This window comes from Ovis canadensis, chromosome 1 (assembly GCF_042477335.2).
Source record: "Ovis canadensis isolate MfBH-ARS-UI-01 breed Bighorn chromosome 1, ARS-UI_OviCan_v2, whole genome shotgun sequence".
Taxonomy (NCBI): domain Eukaryota; kingdom Metazoa; phylum Chordata; class Mammalia; order Artiodactyla; family Bovidae; genus Ovis; species Ovis canadensis.
The window spans coordinates 180,873,100-180,895,608 of record NC_091245.1 but is presented as its reverse complement, the minus strand read 5'-3'; the positions used below and the strand labels follow the sequence as shown (position 1 = coordinate 180,895,608).

Genomic DNA, 22,509 nt, shown 5'->3' with positions numbered 1-22,509 from the left:
ACCCTTAGGGAGGGAAATCATTCACTCCCCGGTGCCTTCTCCTGCTTCCCATCTCTAGTTTGCCACTACAGCCTCCCACCCTACATCTCTGATAATGACCACCACAACTACTTCTTTCACTTGGATACAAATATCACTAATGATTACATATACCTTCCTGAACTACAAGTTCCTCCAACAATGGACTGCCACCTTGAATCAATGAATATACCAAGATAATATTGTCATAAAAATATAACATACTTGAAATATACTTTACAACTCAACATTACTTTGCCAACAAAGGTCTGTCTAGTCAAAGGTATGGTTTTTCCAGTAGTTACATATGGATGTGAGAGTTGGACTATAAAGAAAGCTGAGTGCCAAAGAACTGATGCTTTTGAACTGTGGTGTTGGAGAAGACTCTTGAGAGTCCCTTGGACTGCAAGGAGATCCAACCAATCCATCCTAAGGAAATCAGTCCTGAATATTCACTGGAAGGACTGATGCTGAAGCTGAAACTCCAATACTTTGGCCACCTGATGCAAAGAACTGACTCATTTGAAAAGACCCTGATGCTGGGAAAGATTGAAGGTGGGAGGAGAAGGGGATGACAGAGGATGAGACGGTTGGATGGCATCATCGGCTCAATGGACATGAGTTTGAGTGAACTCCAGGAGATGGTGATGGACAGGGAGGCCTGGTGTGCTGCATGGAGTCCATGGGGTCTCAAAGAGTTGGACACGACTGAACGACTGAACTGAATTGAAGATATTGTTATAGGTTCTTAGAATTCTAGATTTGGTTTCTTGGCTAACACTACATAATGGAGAACTTGGTTATGGACCAACCTACAAGAACTTCTTATACTTCTACTTATTTTCATAAAATATTTTTAAGCTGTTTAGGAAACTTAGGCACTACTCTTTAGAAGTCTCCTTTACTATTATTTGGGCCACTCAAATACTACCTACAATCAAGCTCAAAACTGAAGTGAAGATCAGTGGGTCAGTTTTAATATAGATTTTAGTTTTTTAAAAATACAGGGGCTTCCCTGTAGCTCAGTGGTAAAGAATTCACCTGTCAATGCCAGAGACACAGGTTAAATCCCTGATCTGGGAAGATCCCGCATGCTATGGAGCAACTAAGCCTGGGCACCCACAACTACTGAGTCTGTGCTTTGGAGCTGGAAGCTGCAACAACTGAAGCCCATGCTCCCTAAAGCCCGTGCTTGCTGCAACTAGAGGAAAGTTCATGCAATGATGAAGACCCAGCACAGCCAAAGATAACAAATAAATAAAATTTAAAAAAAAAACTGTCTAAACAAAATTCTGATGCCCTGACTAGAGGGTGATGGTGACAGAATTCAGAGTAGTGTTCATTTCTGAGGAAGGCTATTGACAAAGACAGAGCATGAAGGAAACTTCTTAAATAAAGGAAATGGCCTTATCTTGGTTTTGGTGTATACACGTATAAAAATTCATCATTCTGTAAATTTAAGATTTGTGCATTTTACCTATGTAATTTATACTTCCAAAAATGCTAACTTTTGAAAGAATTGCTGTGTAATTTATCTCATCGCCTCAGTACCATAAGAAAACCAATGAATAGTAAGCCTTGGTTTTTTTGGCCTTATCACTTAGCAAAATCCACAGACATTTCCTGTCAGTTGTTAACCAGCCAAAAGCATATAGAACTGAGATAAAGGTAAATTAAAATGGCTAGGAAAAATGTTGCATCATACTGTTGAACTGAGAGTAAACAAAAGTGACCGAAAGATAGAGATATGGACGGATTTAAGTGGATTTGTATTATAGTAAACACCGACCACCCCAAAAGCAGAAGTTTGGGAGGACTTCAGCTGAGACATTACTGATCTCCTTCATTATCACGATGTCTGGTAAGTCTGCTTCTATGACATTTTTAGCAAAAATTAAAGCTATCTTTCAATATTGATGAGGATGCTCTTGATCCATTTATAAGATGTTTTATGGTTTGCTCTAGTAGCAATGATAGATTTGTGCATTATCTAACAAATCTGCCGATTTTACTTTATTCCAATGTTGCAGTGACTAGCGAAGTCCAGAATAATACTGGGGACCCTTGAATGGAATAAAACTAAACTTCTGTATTTAGACAAATGTAGTATTTTTTTTTCCTTTTTTTTTGGTTTGTATTTTTATCGAGTCAATTGAATTCTTAGTTTTCGGACGTTAATATTTACTGGTGTGTAGCTTTTCCTGCTTTGATATTTCTAGCCCCAAGGCTAAAAAGGAAACCTTAAATATCTATTTGGGGTTTTGCAGTTTTTAAATAGAGGTAAGAAAATTGTAGGCACAATTTTCAGAAAATGAGGTTCAGGGACTATGAGAACATATAAATGATAAATAATTAATTTTTATTTATCTTTCAACTTCCGACCAGAATTCTTTGTACAAATGGAATCTTACTCATAAGTGCAAACATGCAGAATAAATGAGTGAAGTGATGCTGATTAGAGCATACTTGGGCAGTCAGAAACAAACCTTTGAATCCCATTTTTTTCTTGCAATGATCCCAATGATATTTCACAATATTCTGAGAAACACTGGCTGCCATGCTTCCATATTACATCTAGTCAAGGGAGAAAAGAATCTGTTCTTTGGAGAAAGAAAGAAAGCAATCTACGGCCAGGGAAAGCAGAAAGAAATTGGGAGTGGGGAGGAACATTTTGGATGAACTCAAAAGTCAGTAGCAGATTCTGACTCATGTAAAGAGATAGAGAAATATTTAGGTGTGGCAGGAAATAAATGGCTAAAAACAAGGTAACTGTGCTGCTGTTCTAAGTTGTTTCAGTTGTGTCCAACTTTTAGTGACCCGTTGAACTGTAGCCTGCCAGGCTTCTATGTCCAAGAGATTCTCCAAGCAAAAATAATGGAGTGGGTTGCCATGCCCTCCTCCAGGGGATCTTGCTGATCCAGGGATTGAACCTGAGTCTCTTATGTTCTCTGCATTGCAGGCAGATTCTTTATCTCTGAGTCACCAGAAGGAAAGTTTAATTAAAACCTGTTAATGTAATTGACTCTATTACCTGTCCAAAGGAAGAAAATCATAACATTGCCTTATGTATTTGATAACATTAAACATTCACTAATTATAAAAAAGTGTGCACGTTTTAGGATTTATTTTTTTAAGGGTAGTTTTATGTTAACAGCAATTAAGAGGAAGGTACAGAGATTTCCCAAATATCACCTAACTCTTCACTCGCATAGCCTCTCCCCCAATATCAACATGCCTCACCAGAGCATTATGTTAATTTCAACTGATGAACTTAGATCGACGCATATCTATCACCTGAAGTCCACAGTCTACATAAAGTTCACTCTTGGGGTTGTACTGTCCATGGATTTGATCAATATGGTAATGTCATATACTTATCATTATAGTATCATACAAAGATTCAGTGCCCTAAAAATCTTCTGTGTTTTGCCTATTTCTCTCTCTCTTCCCCTCTGAATCCTGCTAATCGCTGATTTACTTAATGTCTCCACAGTTTCACCTTTAAATAAAACCATGTAGTTGAAATTGTACAGTATGTAGCCTTTTCATATTGGCTTATTTCACTTTAATATGTATTTAAGTTTCCTCAGTATTTTTTCTTGGCTTGATAACTCATTTCTTTTCAGCGCTGGATAATATTCCATTATCTGGATGTACCAATTCATTTAGACATCCACCTACTGAAAAGCACCTTGATTGTCTCAAGATGTTGGCATTTATGAATAAAGTTGCTATAAACATTTGTGTGTAGGTTTTTGTGTGGACATGAGTTGTTCAGCTCCATTGGGTAAATACCAAGGAGTACTATTGCTGGATTGTATGATAAAAGTATGTTTAGTTTTCTGAGAAACCACCAAACTATCTTCCAAAGTTGCTGTACCATTTTGGATTCTTGTCAGCAGTCAATGAGGGTCCATGTTGTTTCACATTCTGGCCAACATTCAGAATTACTAATATTCTCGACTTTGGCCATTCCTTGTATCAATGTTGTCATTCATTTCACTTATATATAAACAAATAATAATTCAACTGTATAACTGAAAACAATGTTGCTATTATTATTTTGAACACTGTTATCTATTAGATCAATTAAAAGTAAATAAAATAAGTTTTTATTTTACCTTTACTTATTTGTTCTCCAATACAGGTCTGAGTCTCTGACCTGTATTATTTCCTCTCTCTGAAGAACTTTTGACATTTTCGTATGGCAGAGCTACTGGCAATAACTTTCTCCAATTTTTATTTATATGGGAAAGTCTTTATTTATTCTTTAATTTTGAAGGATAATTTCATAAGGTACAGAATTCTAGGTGGGAGGGGTCTTTCTCTATCAATGTCTAAAATATTTTCACTCCACTCTCTTTTGTTTGCACAGTTTCTGAGGAGAATACAGATGTAATTCTCATCTATGTTTCTCTGTAAGTAAGATGCTTTGTTTCTCTGGCTCTCTTCAGGATGTTTTTCTTCATTTTTTATTTCATTTGAATATGATATGCCTGAACCTGATTGATATGCCCACTAGTAGTTGTTTGTTTGACATTTATCCTGCTTGGTGTTCTCCAAGTCTCCTTGAACTTTGGTTTGGTTTTGACATGAATTTGGGGGAAATTTCCAGTCATTATTGTTTCAAATATTTCTTCTTATCTCTTTTCTTTTCCTTTTTTTTCTTTTTCTTTCCTTCTGTGTTTCCATTAATGTGTTGCAACTTTTGTATTTGTCCCACAGTCCTTAGACACTCTATTTTTTAAAATCTTTTTTCTCTTTGCTATTCAATTTTTGAAAGTTCTACTGATATGTCCTCTAAATCAGAGATTCTTTCCCCAGCATTAATTATTAATAACTCTTCATAAGCTCATTAAGGGTGTTTCTCATTTCTGTTCCAGTTTTTTGATCCCTAGTGTTTCTTTATGGTCTTTTCTTAGAGTTTCTATCTGTCTGTTTATGTTGCTCATTTGCCCTTGTATGTTGTCTGCTTATCCATTAAAGCCCTTAGCATATTAATCATGTTGTTCAGTCTTGTCTGACTCTTTGCCACCCCATGGACTGCAGCATATTAGGCTTCCCTGTTCTTCACCATCTCCTGGAGTTTGCTCAAACTTATGTCCATTGAGTTGGTGATTCCATCCAACCATCTTCTCCTCTGTCATCCCTTTCTCTTGCCTTCAATCTTTCCCAAAATCAGGATCTTTTCCAATGAATCGGCTCTTCACATCAGGTGGCCAAAGTATTGGAGCTTCTGTATCAGTCCTTCCAATGAATATTCAGAGTTGATTTCTTTTAGGATTGACTGGTTGGATCTCCTTGCAGCCCAAGGGACTCTCAAGAGTCTTCTCCAGCACCACAGTTTGAAGGCATCAGTTCTTTGGTGCTCAGCCTTTTTTATTGTTCAGCTCTCACATCTATACATGACTATTGGAAAAGCCATAGCTTTGACTATAGGGACCTTTGTTGACAAAGTAATGTTTCTGCTGTTTAATGCTGCTGTCTAGCTTTGTCATAGCTTTTCTTCCAAGGAGTAAGTGTCTTTTAATTTCATGTCTGCAAGCACTGTCCACAGTGATTTTAGAGCCCAAGAAAATAAAGTCTGTCACAGTTTCCATTGTTTCCCCATCTATTTGCCATGAAGTGATGGGACCAGATGCCATGATCTTAGTTTTGTGAATGTTGATTTTTTAAAGCCAGCTTTTTCACTCCCTTCTTTCACCTTCATCAGGATGCTCTTTAATTCCTCTTCACTTTCATTAGGGTGGTGTCATCTGCATATCTGAGGTTATTGATATTTCTCCCTGAAATCTTGATTACAAATTGTGCTTTATCCAGCCCAGCATTTCCCACGATGCATGAGTTAAATAAGCAGGGTGACAATATACAGCCTTGACGTACTCCTTTCCCAATTTTGAACCAGTCCGTTGTTTCATGTCTGGTTCTAACTGTTGCTTCTTGACCTGCATACAGGTTTCTCAGGAGGCAGGTAAGGTGGTGTGGTATTTCCATCTCTTTAAGAATTTTCCAGTTTGTTGTGATCCACACAGTCAAAGGCTTTAGCATAGTCAATAAAGTAGAAGTAGATGTTTTTCTGGAATTCCCTTGCTTTTTCTAATAATTGTTTGAATTCCAAGTCTGATAATTCCAATATATCTGTCATGTCTGGTTCTGATAATTGCTCTGTCTCTTCAAACTGTGTTGAAGAGTATGTCATGTAACTTTTTCTTGATACCCAGATGTGATGTACTGGTAAAAAGAACTGCTGTAAATAGACCTTCAGTAATGTGGTGAGAAAATGGAGTAGGAGGAAGCATTTTAGAGGCCTACAATTAGGTGTCTGTCTTTTAGTGAGCCAATGCCTCTGAACTGTGAACTTTACAAATGCTTCTCAGTTTTTGTTCCCACAACTCAGATTGACCAGGATGAATGAAGTAGACTATTTCCTTTCTCAAATAAGTTAGGCTCTGATTAAACCCCAGCAGGGAAGGCTTTGGTTAAATGGTTTCTTTTGAAATCAGACTTTGTTAAGAAGGACAGTGTGCCCTCATGCATTTTAAAATAGTTTCTTTTCCCCTCTCCCAGCCAGCAGCAGGACAGGATTTTCCCCAGTATATATTGTGAGAATCTGGTTGATTTCCTGAAGGTAAAACTCACAAAAAATGTGAAGGTCCCTCTATGACTGTGTCCCTGTTGAGTTTTTAACTCTGATTTGCCCAGGTTGAGCCTCCAGAAGCTCAGTTACAGTTCTGGTTTTCCTATTCTGTCATGGGTTCCCTTGAAGTTTCTGAGTTTCTGCTTTGGTAAGTATCTCCCTGTTGGTATCTCCAATTAAGAGAGTAGTTTGCCATGTATTCTTATTTTACTTATGGATATAAACACCATTGTTGATTTTTCATTTTGTTCAGATTTTGGCTTGTCATTAGGATGCAGTGATGGCCTCCAAGCTCCTTACATTGGAAGAAGTTAAAAACGGAATAGTTTTTAAATATTTGCCCATTGATTTGTTGATAAGGTTTCATTCTTTATTTGTGACTTTTCTTCTATTATATAAACCTCAATTTTATAATTAAAGCCAGTAGAAAATTAGGATCATTTACTATCCTATCATTTACCTTTAAGCTGATTTGATAAAAATATAGATATTTCACAGATATTACACAAAAATATTCTATCAGTCATTATCATAAATGTCAAGATGACTTATTTCTTGAAAAGAAATATTTTTCCAGGTTTCTTGTTTTTGCCCCTTCCTTGAGAGTGATATTTATTAACTAAATGAGGGAAAAAAAAAACCAACACTGAGATGATGAGAATCAATAGGATCCAGAGCATAAATGAAGGAACTGGATTTTGGTAGTGATGGCAAATTTAAAACCATTTAAATAACTATAACTGAATAACTATACTACAGCCATCCACAGTGGAGCTGGATGGTCACTGTGGATCTGCTTTTGGACACATTGCTGCATCATTGAGAATTTGAACTTTTCTGAACTGGATCAAGCTCAAGGGCACCACCAGCTATTTTCAAAACAATAGCTGCTAGTAACTGCTAGTGGCATCCTTGTTGTTTCAAAGTTCCCCACTCTCTTCACAACCATGTAATCTTTTCGAACACCAACCAATCCTTGTTTAACAAATACACCTTGCTTAACAAATGCCCTTACTTCTGAGGCAGCTTCAATCCTAATTCATGACAAACAATTCATGTAACTTGCATTTATAAGCTTTTCCCATTTTGTAGTCCAGTGGAATACAGTCCAAATGTTTTTGGATCTGTCTGTCCTTTGCAGCAGTCCAGGCAAGCCCCAAATAAGCACCTCTTTATTTCAATCAAGTTTTCATTTCTGAATTTTGGTTACCATTGCAAAATCTAATCTTCCATTTTAATAAGGAGAAGAAAGATGAGATGGTATAGATGTAAGTCATTCTTGGATTGAGTGGGAAGATTGGGGTGTTCTTTCTCAAAGGGTGTGAAGCAAAGTCATAAGTTGAAAGTTAGTCAAGGAAGAAGGGAGAGTAAGATGAAGAACAAGGATAGTGAAATTACCACTATCTAGACTGGGAGAGCGCAATACTACACAAATATTGTATGACTGCACTCTTTACTCCCTGGGGATCACTATTTAAAGTAGACTGACAGATATGAAAGAAAGTATTGTTTTTCAAAAGTAGAAATACCAGTGCAAATTTCTCTTTATTTCAGAATGTATAAAATCAAGAGCAAGAGACAAAGATGAGTCACACAATTAACAATAGATTACCTTCAAAAGAAAACAAAAGTGTGAGAGTCCTTGATACTCATATATTTTTCCCCCTGATCTCTCTAAATTTATTGACACTTGCTTTATTGTCCAGAACACAGTCAACCTTGGTAAATGCATCAAGAGCTCTTGAAGAGAATGTGTATTCTGTACATTGGGTGTACTATTCCATAAATATTTTATATCAAGGTAATTGATACTGTTCATATATTTTGTCTTTAAAATATTTTATTCTGATTGTCCTATTAATTTCTGGGAGAAAGATGTCAAAATCTCCAACCATGACTATGCAATAGTCTATTTCTCCCTTAAATTTTGTCAGTTTTGCTTCATGTATTTTGAAGCTCTGTTATTTGATATATATACATTTTTATATATAACAAATATATATTATATAATTTTGTCTTTCTGATGAACTAATCTACATAATTTTACAAAATTTCCTTTATCTCTGGTAATAGTCTTTATCTTGAAGACTTTATTTTTATTAATATAGGTTCTCCAGCTTTTTTGTCCTGTTTGCATAGTTTATATTTTTCCAACCTTTACTTTCAACTTATCTGTATCTTTATTTTAAAGTCGATTTTTCTAGACCTCATATAATTGGAATTTGCTTTTTTAAAAAAATTTTTTATTTTTTTTTTAAATTTTAAAATTGTAATTCTTACATTCGTTCCCAAACATGAATCCCCCCTCCCACCTCCCTCTCCATAACATCTCTCTGGGTCATCCCCGTGCACCAGCCCCAAGCATGCTGTATCCTGCGTCAGACACAGACTGGCGATTCGATTCTTACATGATAGTATACATATTAGAATGCCATTCTCCCAAATCATCCCACCCTCTCCCTCTCCCTCTGAGTCTAAAAGTCCATTATACACATCTGTGTCTTTTTTGCTGTCTTGCATACAGGGTCGTCATTGCCATCTTTCTAAATTCCATATATCTGTGTTAGTATACTGTATTGGTGTTTTTCTTTATGGCTTACTTCACTCTGTATGACCGGCTCGTTTCATCCATCTCATCAGAACTGATTCAAATGAATTCTTTTTAACGGCTGAGTAATACTCCATTGTGTATATGTACCACCGCTTTCTTATGCATTCATCTGCTGATGGACATCTAGGTTGTTTCCATGTCCTGGCTATTATAAACAGTGCTGCGATGAACATTGGGGTACATGTGTCTCTTTCAATTCTGGTTTCCTCGGTGTGTATGCCCAGCAGTGGGATTGCTGGGTCCTAAGGTAGTTCTATTTGCAATTTTTTAAGGAATCTCCACACTGTTCTCCATAGTGGCTGTACTAGTTTGCATTCCCACCAACAGTGTAGGAGGGTTCCCTTTTCTCCACACCCTCTCCAGCATTTATTGCTTGCAGATTTTTGGATCGCAGCCATTCTGACTGGTGTGAAGTGGTACCTCATTGTGGTTTTGATTTGCATTTCTCTAATAATGAGTGATGTTGAGCATCTTTTCATGTGTTTGTTAGCCATCCGTATGTCTTCTTTGGAGAAATGTCTATTTAGTTCTTTGGCCCATTTTTTGATTGGGTCGTTTATTTTTCTGGAATTGAGCTGCATAAGTTGCTTGTATATTTTTGAGATTAGTTGTTTGTCAGTTGCTTCATTTGCTATTATTTTCTCCCATTCAGAAGGCTGTCTTTTCACCTTGCTTATATTTTCCTTTGTTGTGCAGAAGCTTTTAATTTTAATTAGATCCCATTTGTTTATTTTTGCTTTTATTTCCAGAATTCTGGGAGGTGTATCATAGAGGATCCTGCTGTGATTTATGTCTGAGAGTGTTTTGCCTATGTTCTCCTCTAGGAGTTTTATAGTTTCTGATCTTACATTTAGATCTTTAATCCATTTTGAGTTTATTTTTGTGTGCGGTGTTAGGAAGAAAGCCCAGAGATAAATCCACACACATATGGACACCTTATCTTTGACAAAGGAGGCAAGAATATACAATGGAGTAAAGACAATCTCCAGCTTTTTTGTCCTGTTTGCATAGTTTATATTTTTTCAACCTTTACTTTCAACTTATCTGTATCTTTATTTTAAAGTCGATTTTTGTAGACCTCATATAATTGGAATTTGCTTTTTTATCCTTTCTGATAATCTCTGCTTTTGTCTAAATATAGAGTATAGTTGTTAATATGATAAAATTTACACCCATCATTTTACTATTTGTTTTCTCTTTGTGAAGTTGCTCAGTTGTGTCCGACTCTTTGTGACCCCATGGACTGTAGCCTATCAGGCTGCTCTGTACATGGGATTTTCCAGGCAAGACTACTGGAATGGGTTGCCATTTCTTTCTCCAGGGGATCTTCTCAACCTAGGGATCGAACCCCAGTCTCCCACATTGCAGGCAGACGCTTTAACCTCTGCACCACCAGTGGCTTCCCTGGTAAAGCATCTGCCTGCAATGGGGGAGACTGGTCGGTTACAGTCCACAGGTCGCAAAGAGTCGGACACGACTGAGCGACTTCACTTTCACTTTTTCTCTTTGTCCCCTCTGTTTATTGCTCCTTTGTTTCTTCTTTCCTGCCTTCGAGTTAACTAATAGTTTTAAGAACACCATTTTAACTAATCTATTGACTTTTTTTTTTGCCTATACTACTTTGCATTAACTGTTTTCAGTATTTGATTTAAGGATAAATTCCCCTTTCATCTCCCTACAACACCTCCTCTAGAAAACTTTAAGTATACTGCTGTTTCATATGTTTGCCTATTCTGGAAACTGTATATGTATGAAATCACATATGTGGTCTTTTGTGATTGGCTTATCAAAACACTTTCAAGGTCCTTCTATGCTATAGTGTGTATCACTACGTCACTTTTTATTGCCTGACAATATTCCATTAAGAGTATGCCACATTTTATTTGGACATTTAGATTGTCTCCACTTTTGGGCTATTATGAACAACTCTCCTACAAACGTTTGGGTACAAACTTCTGTGGATGTATATTTTCAATTCTTCTGGAGATAGAGCTTAAAGTAGAATTGCTGGGTCATATGGTAACTCTACATTTTTTGAAGAACTTACAAATTATTTTCTAAAGTGACTGAACAATTTAAATTTTTCACCAAAGATTTGTTAAAGACTCAATTTCTTCATATCCTCACTAATACTTGTTATTTTCTACCTCTCTCACTATAGCTACCTGTGTGGGGATGAAACAACATCTTATTGTGGTTTTTACTTGTATTTCTTTAAAGATTAACAATATTAAGGATCTTTTCATGTGTTAATGTGATGAGGTGATGTTTTTATATCTCCTCTGGAGAACTATCTATTCAAATAGTTTTTTTTATTTTGCTCAATTTTAAATTGGATTATTTACTTTTTATATGATTTATTCATAAAAGCCCTTTAGGGGCTTCCCTGATGCCTCAATGGTAAAGACTCTGCCTGCAATGCAGGAAACGAAGGAGACTCAAGTTTGATCCATGGGTTGGGAAGATCCCCTGGAGGAGGAATTTTTCCCAAATTTCCATTGGGAAATCCATAGACAGAAGAGCCTGTCAGGCTGCAGTCCATGGAGTCACAACAGTTGGCCACGACTGAGCATGCACGGATTTTTGTATGTCAGATATAAATCACTTATTAAGTACATGGTTTACAAATGTTTTCACCCATTTAGTGGGTTGTCTTTTCACTTTCTCAATAGTGTTCTTTAAGTACAAGACTTCTTTGTTCTGATATACAATTTATCTACTTTTCCCTTTGCCACTTATGCTTTTCTGCATCATATCTAAGAAAACTTTACCTAATCCAAATATTTACTCCTATTTTTTTCTTCTATGAGTTTTATACATTTAACTCTTACATCTAGGTCTGATTAATATTGAGTTAACTTTTTTATTCTTTTGCATGTAGATATCCAATTGCTCCAGCACCATTTGTTAAAAAGACTGTTTTCCCCCATTGAATGATCTTGACCCTTTGTTGAAAATCAGTTGACCAGAGATAATTGGTTTATGTCTAGATTTTAAATTTTATTTCATTGCTTTATATGTCTATCCTTATGTCAGTATCATAGAGTCCTAATAAATATAGCAGATTTTAAAATAAGTAAATGTGAGTCCTCCAACTTTGTCATTTTAAAAGATTATTTTGACTATTCAGGATCTTTTGCATTTTCACATGAGTTGATTCTAAACTCATATGAAATTTGAGTAGTCAGTTTTTGCAAACAAACTCAGTTGAGATTTTGATAGAAATTGTATCTAATTTGTAGATTAGTTTGAGGGGTGTTGGCATCTTAACGATATTGAGTCTTCTGATTCTTGAATATGAATGTCTTTCATTTATTTAAGTCTTATTTAATTCCTTTCAACAGCGTTTTGTATTTTCATAATGAAAGTTTTACACTTTTCTTCTAAAATTTTTTCCAGTGTATTTTATTCTTTTTGATACTATGGTAAATGGAATTGTTTTTTAAATTTAAACTTTTTATCAAAAGTATATGAAAATATGATTTTTAGGCATTATTCTTATATTCTGCAAACTTTCTGAAATTATTAGTTGAAATGTTTTTTTAATGGATTCCTTAGTATTTTCTATGTACATGATTATGTCATCTTCAAATAGAAATAGTTTTACTTCTTTCTTTGTGTGTGTGTGTTAAGTTGCTTCAGTCATGTCCGACTCTTTGTGACCTCATGGACCGTAGCCCCCTAGGCTCCTCTGTCCTTGGGATTTTCCAGGCAAGAGGACTGGAGTGGACTAGCATGCCCTCCTCCAGAGGATTTTCCTGACCCAGGAGTCAAAACCTTGTCTCATGTCTCCTGCATTGGCAGGCAGGTTCTTTACCACTAGCGCCACGTGGGAAGCCAGCATTTTTCTTTACAATTACTATTATGCTTTTATTTTTTTCTTGTCTAATTGCCTGTATGGAAATTCCAAAATAATATTGAATAGAAGCAGCAAGAGAGGACATTCTTGTCTTGTTCCCTATTTTAAGAATAAAGCATCTAGCCTTTGATAATTAAGACTGGTTTAGAAATGGTTTCTTTATAATGTCTCTTATCAGATTGATGTGTTCACTTCTATCCATAGTTTGTTGAGAGTTTTCATTTTGAAAGTGTGTTGTCAAAGACTTTTGCTGCATCAACTGAAATGATTATATGGTGTGGTTTTGTCTTTTATTGTACTGATGTGTTACAATACATTAGTTGATTTTTATATGTTGATCTGTCCTTATATTCCTGAGTAAATCCCACTTGGTTATGGTATATAATACTTTTAATATGCTACTGGATTCTAATATACATGTCTTAATCTTTTTTATATTGACCCACCAGCTGTTGAAGTTCCATTTTTTTAAATTTATTTTTTTATTTTTTTAATTTAAAAATCTTTAATTCTTGCATGCGTGAAGTTCTATTTTTTTTAATCTGTTCTTTATGTTATTGGTTGGAGGACTTTCATTTGTCTAACTTTAAGTTGGGTGGTTTTTTTCCCATTTTTATTCTGATGAAATTAATCCATCCACTGAATTTTACTTTCTGATTTGGTATTTTTAAAAATTCCATTTGTTTACAAATAGTGTTTTATATCTGTGATATCTTGATGTCTTATTTAATACTGTCAAATGTTTCTTTTGGTACTTCAACGGAATTAAGATGAATGGATGGATGACTGTATAGAGATGTGATACACACACATATTTATACAATGGACTATTTTACTATTGCTATTACTGAGGCATAAAAAATAAAATCTTGCCACTAGCAACAATATAGATGGACCTAGAGGATGTTATGCTAAGTGAAATAAGTCAGAGAAAGAATAATTTATCATTCTAGATACTTTTAATGAAAGTACCATATGTTTTCATTACTTAACATTTGTCTGAAGTGTTTAGTTTTTGTGTTAATGATTGATTCTCTCTCATCAAAACTTAGGCAGAGACAAAGCTTCATTTATTATTTCATTTCTATCCTGAGGAGTGTGAATTATAAGATAAATCTGACAGTCTCTATGACTGAAAGATTAGATTTAGAACACTGTCTCTGTCTTTTAATTCAGATTCTCTTTTCTCATCAGTTTGTTTCATAGATATCAAATCTTCTGAATTAATTTTCATGACACTTAAAAAAATCATCATACATATAATATATGTTTTTTTCCTAATGATACAAGAAGAAGTTGGTTAATTATAGGATGGATTTAATATTACACTTTATATATATTTCATGAATGTTACTTCTTATGTAAGTCTAATATTTCTGGAAAAAGACCACCTGCAAAGTAAATTTCAAGTACAATTTCATGTAATATGCTGTGAATAAATTTTAAGACATGAAGTATTTATAAGGCTTTTCTCTTATGATTGTGTTTGTGTGTTTATGTATGTGTTTCCAGTTAAAACTTCACTATCAGAACTAGTAGATACAAAAGCTGTGCTCACTTGCCCTCCTGTGCAGTGGCCAGGTGTGTTGGTAACATGGGAAATAGTCCTCAGAGACAAGTCACCCTGCTTCAGAGCCTACAGACGTGATACAAATCAGACCACAGGAGGAAACTGTACTGACAAGAGAATAACCTGGGCCTCTGGACCTGAAGGGAATCCTACCCTTCAGGTTGATCCAGTGGCCATCACTCATGATGGGAATTACACATGCCAAATAGTAACAAGTGATGGGAATTTCCATCATGAGTATCACCTCCAAGTGTTAGGTAAGGAACATCATATATTGAGGTGTTTCAGATAAACAGATTTTAGACTGAAACAAATCTCTGTCTAAATTCCATGTCATATGTGCTAAGACTGAAGCATTTCCCCTACAATTCTGCAGGGGCCCCTGAGGTGTTCCTGATTCTAATTGAAAAGGAAACTGCAGTGTGCAGAGAAGCTTTCTGCACAGACCTCCCAAACCCCAGAGGGAGATTGTGTCACTGAGCAAGAACCTTACTGGGGCAAAGGCACAGCTACCGTTCAGAGTACATGCCCTGGCAGGGCTGCTTCCTGTGTCCTGCTTTGTCTCCCACTTGACTGGCAGCAAGAGTCTGTCCATGGAATTGGATCAAGGCAAGTACCTATTTCTTTATAGTAGTGAACTTGATGCTCAATATTTTCTTTCACAGAAGACTGTGAATAACCAAGCAGAAAATAAGAAAGCTTATGCTCTAATTTGAAGTTACTCTTTAACATGTAACTGGACAATGTATTAGTATGCTAGAGAAATTGTCTTCCTTTATCAGATTGAGTACTGACTTTGTACTAGGCACCATATTAAGTACATATATTAGTTTACTTAACACTGTTTTTGTTGTTCAGTCACTAAAGCATGTCCCACTCTTTGTGACCCCATGGATTGCAGCATGCTCCTCTGTCCTTCACTATCTCCCAGAGTTTGCTCAAACTCATGTGCAGTGAGTCGGCGGTGCTATCTAACCATCTCATCCTCTGCCACTCTTTTCTCCTTTTGCCTTCAGTCTTTCCCAGCATCAGGGTCTTTTCCAATGAGTCAGCTCTTTGCATCAGATGGCCAAAATATTGAACTTCAGCCTCAGTCCTTCCAATGAATATTCAGGGTTGATTTTGTTTAGAATTGACTGGTTTGACCTCTTTGCTGTCCAAGGGAATCTCAAGAGTCTTCTCCAGCACCATGATTTGAAAGCATCAGTTCTTCAGCACTCAGCTTTCTTTAGGGATCCAGCTTTCACATCCATACATGACTAATGGAAAAAAAAGAAAAAACATAGCATTGATTATATGGACCTCTGTTAGCAAAGTGATGTCTCTGCTCTTTAATATGCTGTCTAGGTTTGTGATAGCTTTCCTTCCAAGAAGCAAACATCTTTTAATTTCATGGCTGCAGTCAACTTATGCAGTGATTTTGGAGCCTAAGAAAATAAAATATGTCACAGCTTCCATGTTTTCCTTCTACTTGCTATAAAGTGATGGGACTTGATGCCGTGATCTTTTTTTTTTTAAATTTTTGTTGAGTTTCAAGCCAGCTTTTTCACTTTCCTTTTTCACCCTCATCAGGAGGCAGAAGAGATTAAATAGAAGTAACAGGAATACACAGAACTATGCAAAAAAGGTCTTATGATCCAGATGACCAAGATTGTCAGGTCATTCACCTAGAGCCAAACATCCTGGAGTGTGGAGTCAAGCAGGCCTTAGGAAGCATCACTACTAACAAAGCTATAGAAGGTGATGGAATTCCAGCTGAGCTCTTTCAAATCCTAAAAGATGATGCTGTTAAAGTGCTGCACTCAGTATGTCAGCAAATTTGGAAAACTCAGTAGTGGTCACAGACTGGAAAATTTCAGTTTTCATTCCAATCCCAAAGAAGATCAATGCCAAAGAATGTTCAGACTACCACAGTATTGGACTCATTGCACATGCTAGCAAGGTTATGCTCAAAATCTTTCAGGCTAGGCTTCAGCAGTACATGAGCCAAAAACTTCCACATGTACAAGCTGGTTTCAAAGAGATCAAATTGCCAACATTCATGGGATCATGCAGAAAGCAAGGGAGTTCCAGAAAAAACCATCTACTTATGCTTCACCGACTATGCTAAAGCCTTTGACTGTGTGGATGACAACAAACTGTGGAAAATTCTTTAGAAAGACATGGGAATACCAGACCCCTTTACCTGCCTGCTGAGAAACATGTATGCAGGTCATGAAGCAGTAGTAGAACCAGACATGAAACAACTGACAGGTTCAAAACTGAGAAAGGAGTATGTCAAGGCTATATATTGTCACCCTGATTATTCAACTTATATGCAGAGTGAAAGTGAAACTATTAGCTACTCAGTTGTGTTGACCTTTGTGACTCAATGGACTGTAGCCCACTAGACTCCTCTGTCCATGGAATTCTCCAGGCAAGAAGACGGGATTGGGTAGCCATTCTCTTCTTCAGGGGACCTTCCCAACCCAGGGATCAAGCCTGGGTCTCTTGCATTGCAGGCGTATTCTTTACTGTCTGAGCCACCAGGGAAGCCCCTGGATGCAGAGTACATCAAGTGAAATGCTGGGCTGGATGAATCCAAACTTGGAATCATGGTTGCCACGAGAAATATCAACAACCTCAGACAGGCAGATGAAACCACTCTAATTAATACATTAACTCCTTTCTAATACATTCTCTAAATATTTTTTATTCTGGCAGCCATAAAAATATCATTTGCTATTATTTGCTATTTTATTGTTGATAAAGTATCAATACTTTTATATAATTTAATAATATTTATTCAGTAGATAGTCAAGGACAAAAGTCCATGCCTTCACATTGTTCTAGGAAATATTATCTGTTGATTAGCAGTAATGTCTTTGGCAACATATGGCTTCTCATTTACCAACTGTGTGACTTTGTACAGTACTTCTCTGTCTCATGATTTTTTTAATTGATGCATAACACTATATTAGCTTCAGGTGTACAATGTATTTGATACTTATATATATTGTGAATTGATCACCAAAATAGATCTAGTTAATGTCTCATCATTTCTTCATCTGTTAAGCAGAATGAAAATACCCACCTCACAGAATTACTGTGTTAATTAAATAAAATAGTATATGTACTTAATATGGTGCCTAGAACAAAGTCAATACTCAGTAAATATTGGCTATTGTATTTATTATATTGACAAGTATTAGTTCTTATATTAATCATACCAGTATATATTAGCTATTATAGTTGTTATTTATCATATTATCAAAATAATCATCTATTAATTATTCATCATAACATCTTTCATATTTGTCTTTTTGCAATAGCTTTAGTGAAATCTTATTTATATACCATACAATTTGCCCATTTAAAGTGCATTATTCAATCATATTTGAATATAGCTGTGCAACCATCACCAATCAATTTTAGAACATATTCAACACTCCTAAATGAAACCCTCTACCCTTTCATTATCAATGCCTAATTCTAACATCCCTCTAGTTTTAGTTAATCATTAATCTATTTTCTGTCATGATTTTCCTATTTGGACAATTTCATATAAATGGGGCCATATAATATGTGGCCTTTATGTCTAGCTTCTTTTACTTAACATAATTTTTTCAAGAATTACCCATGTTGTAGCATGTAGCAGTACATTCACTTCTAATCTTTGTTTTCCAGTGTCCATCTTCCACCAACTCTAGGCTCTAATTTTATACTTCCTGTCTCTAGACCCATGCATTTATCTCCAGTCCCACCTGACCTTCTCTTATGTAGACCAAACATCCAACTTATACTCTATTTTCTTCTTTCATGTCTTCAGAAGCTTTGCTTCATTTATTATCCTTTTGTTTAGTTTTTTCTGCTTCACAAATCCTTTCCCTAAGATTGATCATATAAACATGTCTATTTTCCTCCTATTTTTAAAACTAGATGCTATGACTTCCTCAAACTTTAGCTCTTGCCTTTTACTCATAACCAAGATTTGAAAAAGAGGATTCTAACTAGGGATTAATTTCCAAAATGTACAAATAGCTCATACAGCTCAATATGAAAAAAAATACAATAAAAAAGTGTGCAGAAAACCTAAATTCTTCTTTGGACCTACTTCTCCAGAGAAGGGGGCTTCCCAGCTGACACTAGTGGTAAAGAACCTTCCTGCCAGTGCAGTAGACATAAGAGGTATTGGTTCAATCCCTGAGTCGCGAAGATCTCCTGGAAAAGAAAATGGCAACCCACTCCAGTATTCTTGCCTGGAGAATTCCATGGACAGAGAAGGTCTATGCGACCTCCATAGGGTCACAAAGAGTCAGACATGACTGAAGCACCTTAGCATGCAAGCACTCCAAAGAAGATGTACAGATGGCCAATAAGCACATGAAAAGGCACTCATCAGTGCTAATCATCAGGAAATGCAAATAAAAACTACAGTGAGGAATCACCTCACAACAGTTATAATGGCTATCATCAAAAACATATACAAACAATCAATGCTGGAGAGGGTATGAAGAAAAGGTATGAAAGAAAGGGTATGAAAAACCCTCCTACTCTGTTGGTGGGAATGTAAATTGATATAGCCACTGTCCCAAACAGTATGGAGTTTCCTTGACAAACAAAAAACACACCTGCCATATGGTCTAGCAATCCCACTCTTGGGCATATATGCAGAGAAAAACATAGTTCAAAATGATACATGCACTCCAGCGTTCATTGCAGCACTGTTTATAACAGCCAAGATATTGAAGAAACCTAAATGTCCATCAACAGATGAATGGATAAAGAAGATGTGGTATGGGGTCTTCCTTGGCAGTCTAGTGGTTAAGACACAATGCTTCCACATCAGGGGGCATGGATTCAATCCCTGGTTGGGGAACCAAAATCCTGCATACTGTGCAGCATGGCAAAAAAAAAAAAAAAAAAAAAGAAAAATTGTTACATATATACAATGGAATATTACCCAGCAATGAAAAAGAATGAAATAATGCTATTTGCTACAATGTGGATGGATCTGGAGATTGTCATACTCAGTGAAGCAAATCACACAGAGAAAGAAATGTCAAATGATATAGCTTATATGCAGAATATAAAAAATGATACAAATGAACTTATTTAGTAAAAAGAAACAGGCTCACAGACTAGAGGATGAATTTATGGTTACCACAGGTGGGAAAGGTCGGGGATGGGGTGGATTGTGAGTTTTGGATTGATATGTACCACTGCCAAATTTAAAATAAAATGCCTTTCCAAGAAAAAAAAGAAAGTGGTATGCAAGGTTATGAATCCATGTTGTAATTCAGCCACTCACAGTGTAAAGTTTGATTTTTCAGAATCTTAGTCCTGCTGCTATAGAAGATAAGACTTTTTTATTTTCAGAGCAGATATAGGAACTTTCTGGTCAGAACCTGAGCTAGTAATTTGAAGCCCTAGACTAGAAATCTCTTCACGAAAATTAGAGATACTAAGGGAACATTTTATGAAAAGATGGGATCAATAAAGGACAGAAATAGAAGGGACCTAACAGAAGCAGAAGATATTAAGAAGAGGTGACAAGAATATACAAAAGAACTGTACAAAAAAGATCTTCATGACCCAGATAATCATGATGGTGTGATCACTCACCTAGAGCCAGACATCCTGGAATGTGAAGTCAGGTGGGCCTTAGGAAGCATCACTACGAACAAAGCTAGTGAAGGTGATGGAATTCCAGTTGAGCTGTTTCAAATCCTAAAAGATGATGCCATGGAAGTGCTGCCTCAATATTCAAGCAAATTTGGAACACTCGGCAGTGGCCACAGGACTGGAAAAGGTCAGTTTTCATTCCAATCCCCAAGAAAGGCAATGCCAAAGAATGCTCAAACTACCACACCATTGCACTCATCTCACATCCTAGTAAAGTAATGCTGAAAATTCTCCAAGCCAGGCTTCAGCAATACGTGAACCATGAACTTCCAGATGTTCAAGCTGGTTTTAGAAAAGGCAGAGGAACCAGAGATCAAATTGCCAACATCCACTGGATCATCAAAAAAGCAGGAGAGTTCCAGAAAAACATCTATTTCTGCTTTGTTGACTATGCCAAAGCCTTTGACTGTGTGGATCACAATAAACAGTGGAAAATTTTTAAAGAGATGAGAATACCTGAACACCTGACCTGCCTCTTGAGAAATCTGTATGCAGGTTAGGAAGCAACAGTTAGAACTGGACCTGGAACAACAGACTGGTTCCAAATAGGAAAAGGAGTATGTCAGGGCTGCATTTTGTCATCCTGCTTATTTAACTTAAATGCAGAGTACATCATGACAAATGCTGGGCTGGAGGAAGCACAAGCTGGAATCAAGATTGCCAGGAGAAATATCAATAACCTCAGATATGCAGATGACACCACCTTTATGGCAGAAAGTGAAGAAGAACTAAAAAGCCTCTTGATGAAAGTGAAAGAGGAGAGTGAAAAAGTTGGCTTAAAGCTCAACATTCAGAAAACAAAGATCATGGCATCCGGTCCCATCACTTCATGGCAACTAGATGGGGAAACAGTGGAAACAGTGGCTGCCTTTATTTTTCTGGGCTCCAAAATCACTGCAGATAGTGATTGCAGCCATGAAATTAAAAGACGCTTTACTCCTTGGAAAGAAAGTTATGATTAACCTAGACAGCATATTGAAAAGCAGAGACATTACTTTGCCAATAAAGGTCTGTCTAGTCAGGGATATGGTTTTTCCAGTGGTCATGTATGAATGGGAGACTTGGAGCATAAAGAAATCTGAGCGCCAAAGAATTGATGCTTTTGAATTGTGCACTGACATTGGAGAAGACTCTTGAGAGTCCCAGTCAGTCCATCCTAAAGGAGACCAGTCCTGGGTGTTCATTGGAAGGACTGATGTTGAAGCTCAAACGCCAATACTTTGGCCACCTGATGCGAAGCGCTGACTCATTTGAAAAGACCCTGATGCTGGGCAAGATTGAGGGCAGGAGGAGGAAGGGACGACAGAGGATGAGATGGTTGGATGGCATTACCGACTCTATGAACATGAGTTAGGGTGAGCTCGGGGAGCTGTTGAGGGACAGGAAGGCCTGGCGTGCTGTGGTTCATGGGGTCGCAAAGAGACCGACATGACTGAGTGACTGGACTGAACTGAACTGAACTCATACTTTTCCCCTTTACTTTCCAGGGCAGTGAGGGGAAACCAGCCAATCTTGCTAGGCTAAAATGTTCTAAAGTGTAAATACATGGTCTCTCAGAACCTTTTAAAAGAATTTAATGAGAAGTATCCAATGGTTATACTTCACATATCTCTATTACTAAAGGTTGTGGATTATTAGTACCCTCTTCATCTCTAGAAATAGAGTCATTACAGTCTTTAAATGTAACCAGATTAGAGAGCCAATTTCAGATATCTGATATGAACAATGTAAAGCCTAATGTCTCTAAACTTAAAAGAAAATCTGGTTTCATCTGAAAAATTAAGAAAGAAGTCTCAGGACCTTTGATCATTTGTTGTAATACTTCAGTGCATGCAAAGTTTCAACCAAGACTGTAAGAAGGATGCTTTCTTCTATCAGGGAAGACATGATACTTGATATGGAATTGACATTCTATACAAACTTGTTGCCAATGGAGGTAATGAAATGGAATAACTCACATTAGCAATTAAGTTTTAAAATGAATCCACTATTATAAAAATAATCACAGGAATATTTGTGAAACAAGGACAATTTTTTTTCTCTTCTAAAAACAACCATTTTAGTACACTTAAGGGGTGCGTTCCAAGTTGCGGGTTTTATCTCTGGCATGAGAAGTTGCAGAGATAATTTACTGATTTTCCTTCTCAGCG

General features: G+C 36.5%; 1 protein-coding gene across 2 annotated transcripts in view; it reads left to right on the top strand.

Annotated features, from left to right (window-relative positions):
* The first annotated feature begins 1,646 nt into the window (after positions 1-1,646).
* Positions 1,647-22,509, top strand: part of LOC138420193 (cell surface glycoprotein CD200 receptor 1-like) — a 47,880-nt gene continuing 27,017 nt past the window's right edge. For both annotated transcript variants that reach the window (XM_069553332.1, XM_069553335.1), the window contains exon 1: positions 1,647-1,879. In XM_069553332.1, the coding sequence (XP_069409433.1) occupies positions 1,873-1,879 (7 nt within the window). In that variant the 5' untranslated portion in view covers positions 1,647-1,872. The remainder of the gene's footprint in view (positions 1,880-22,509) is intronic.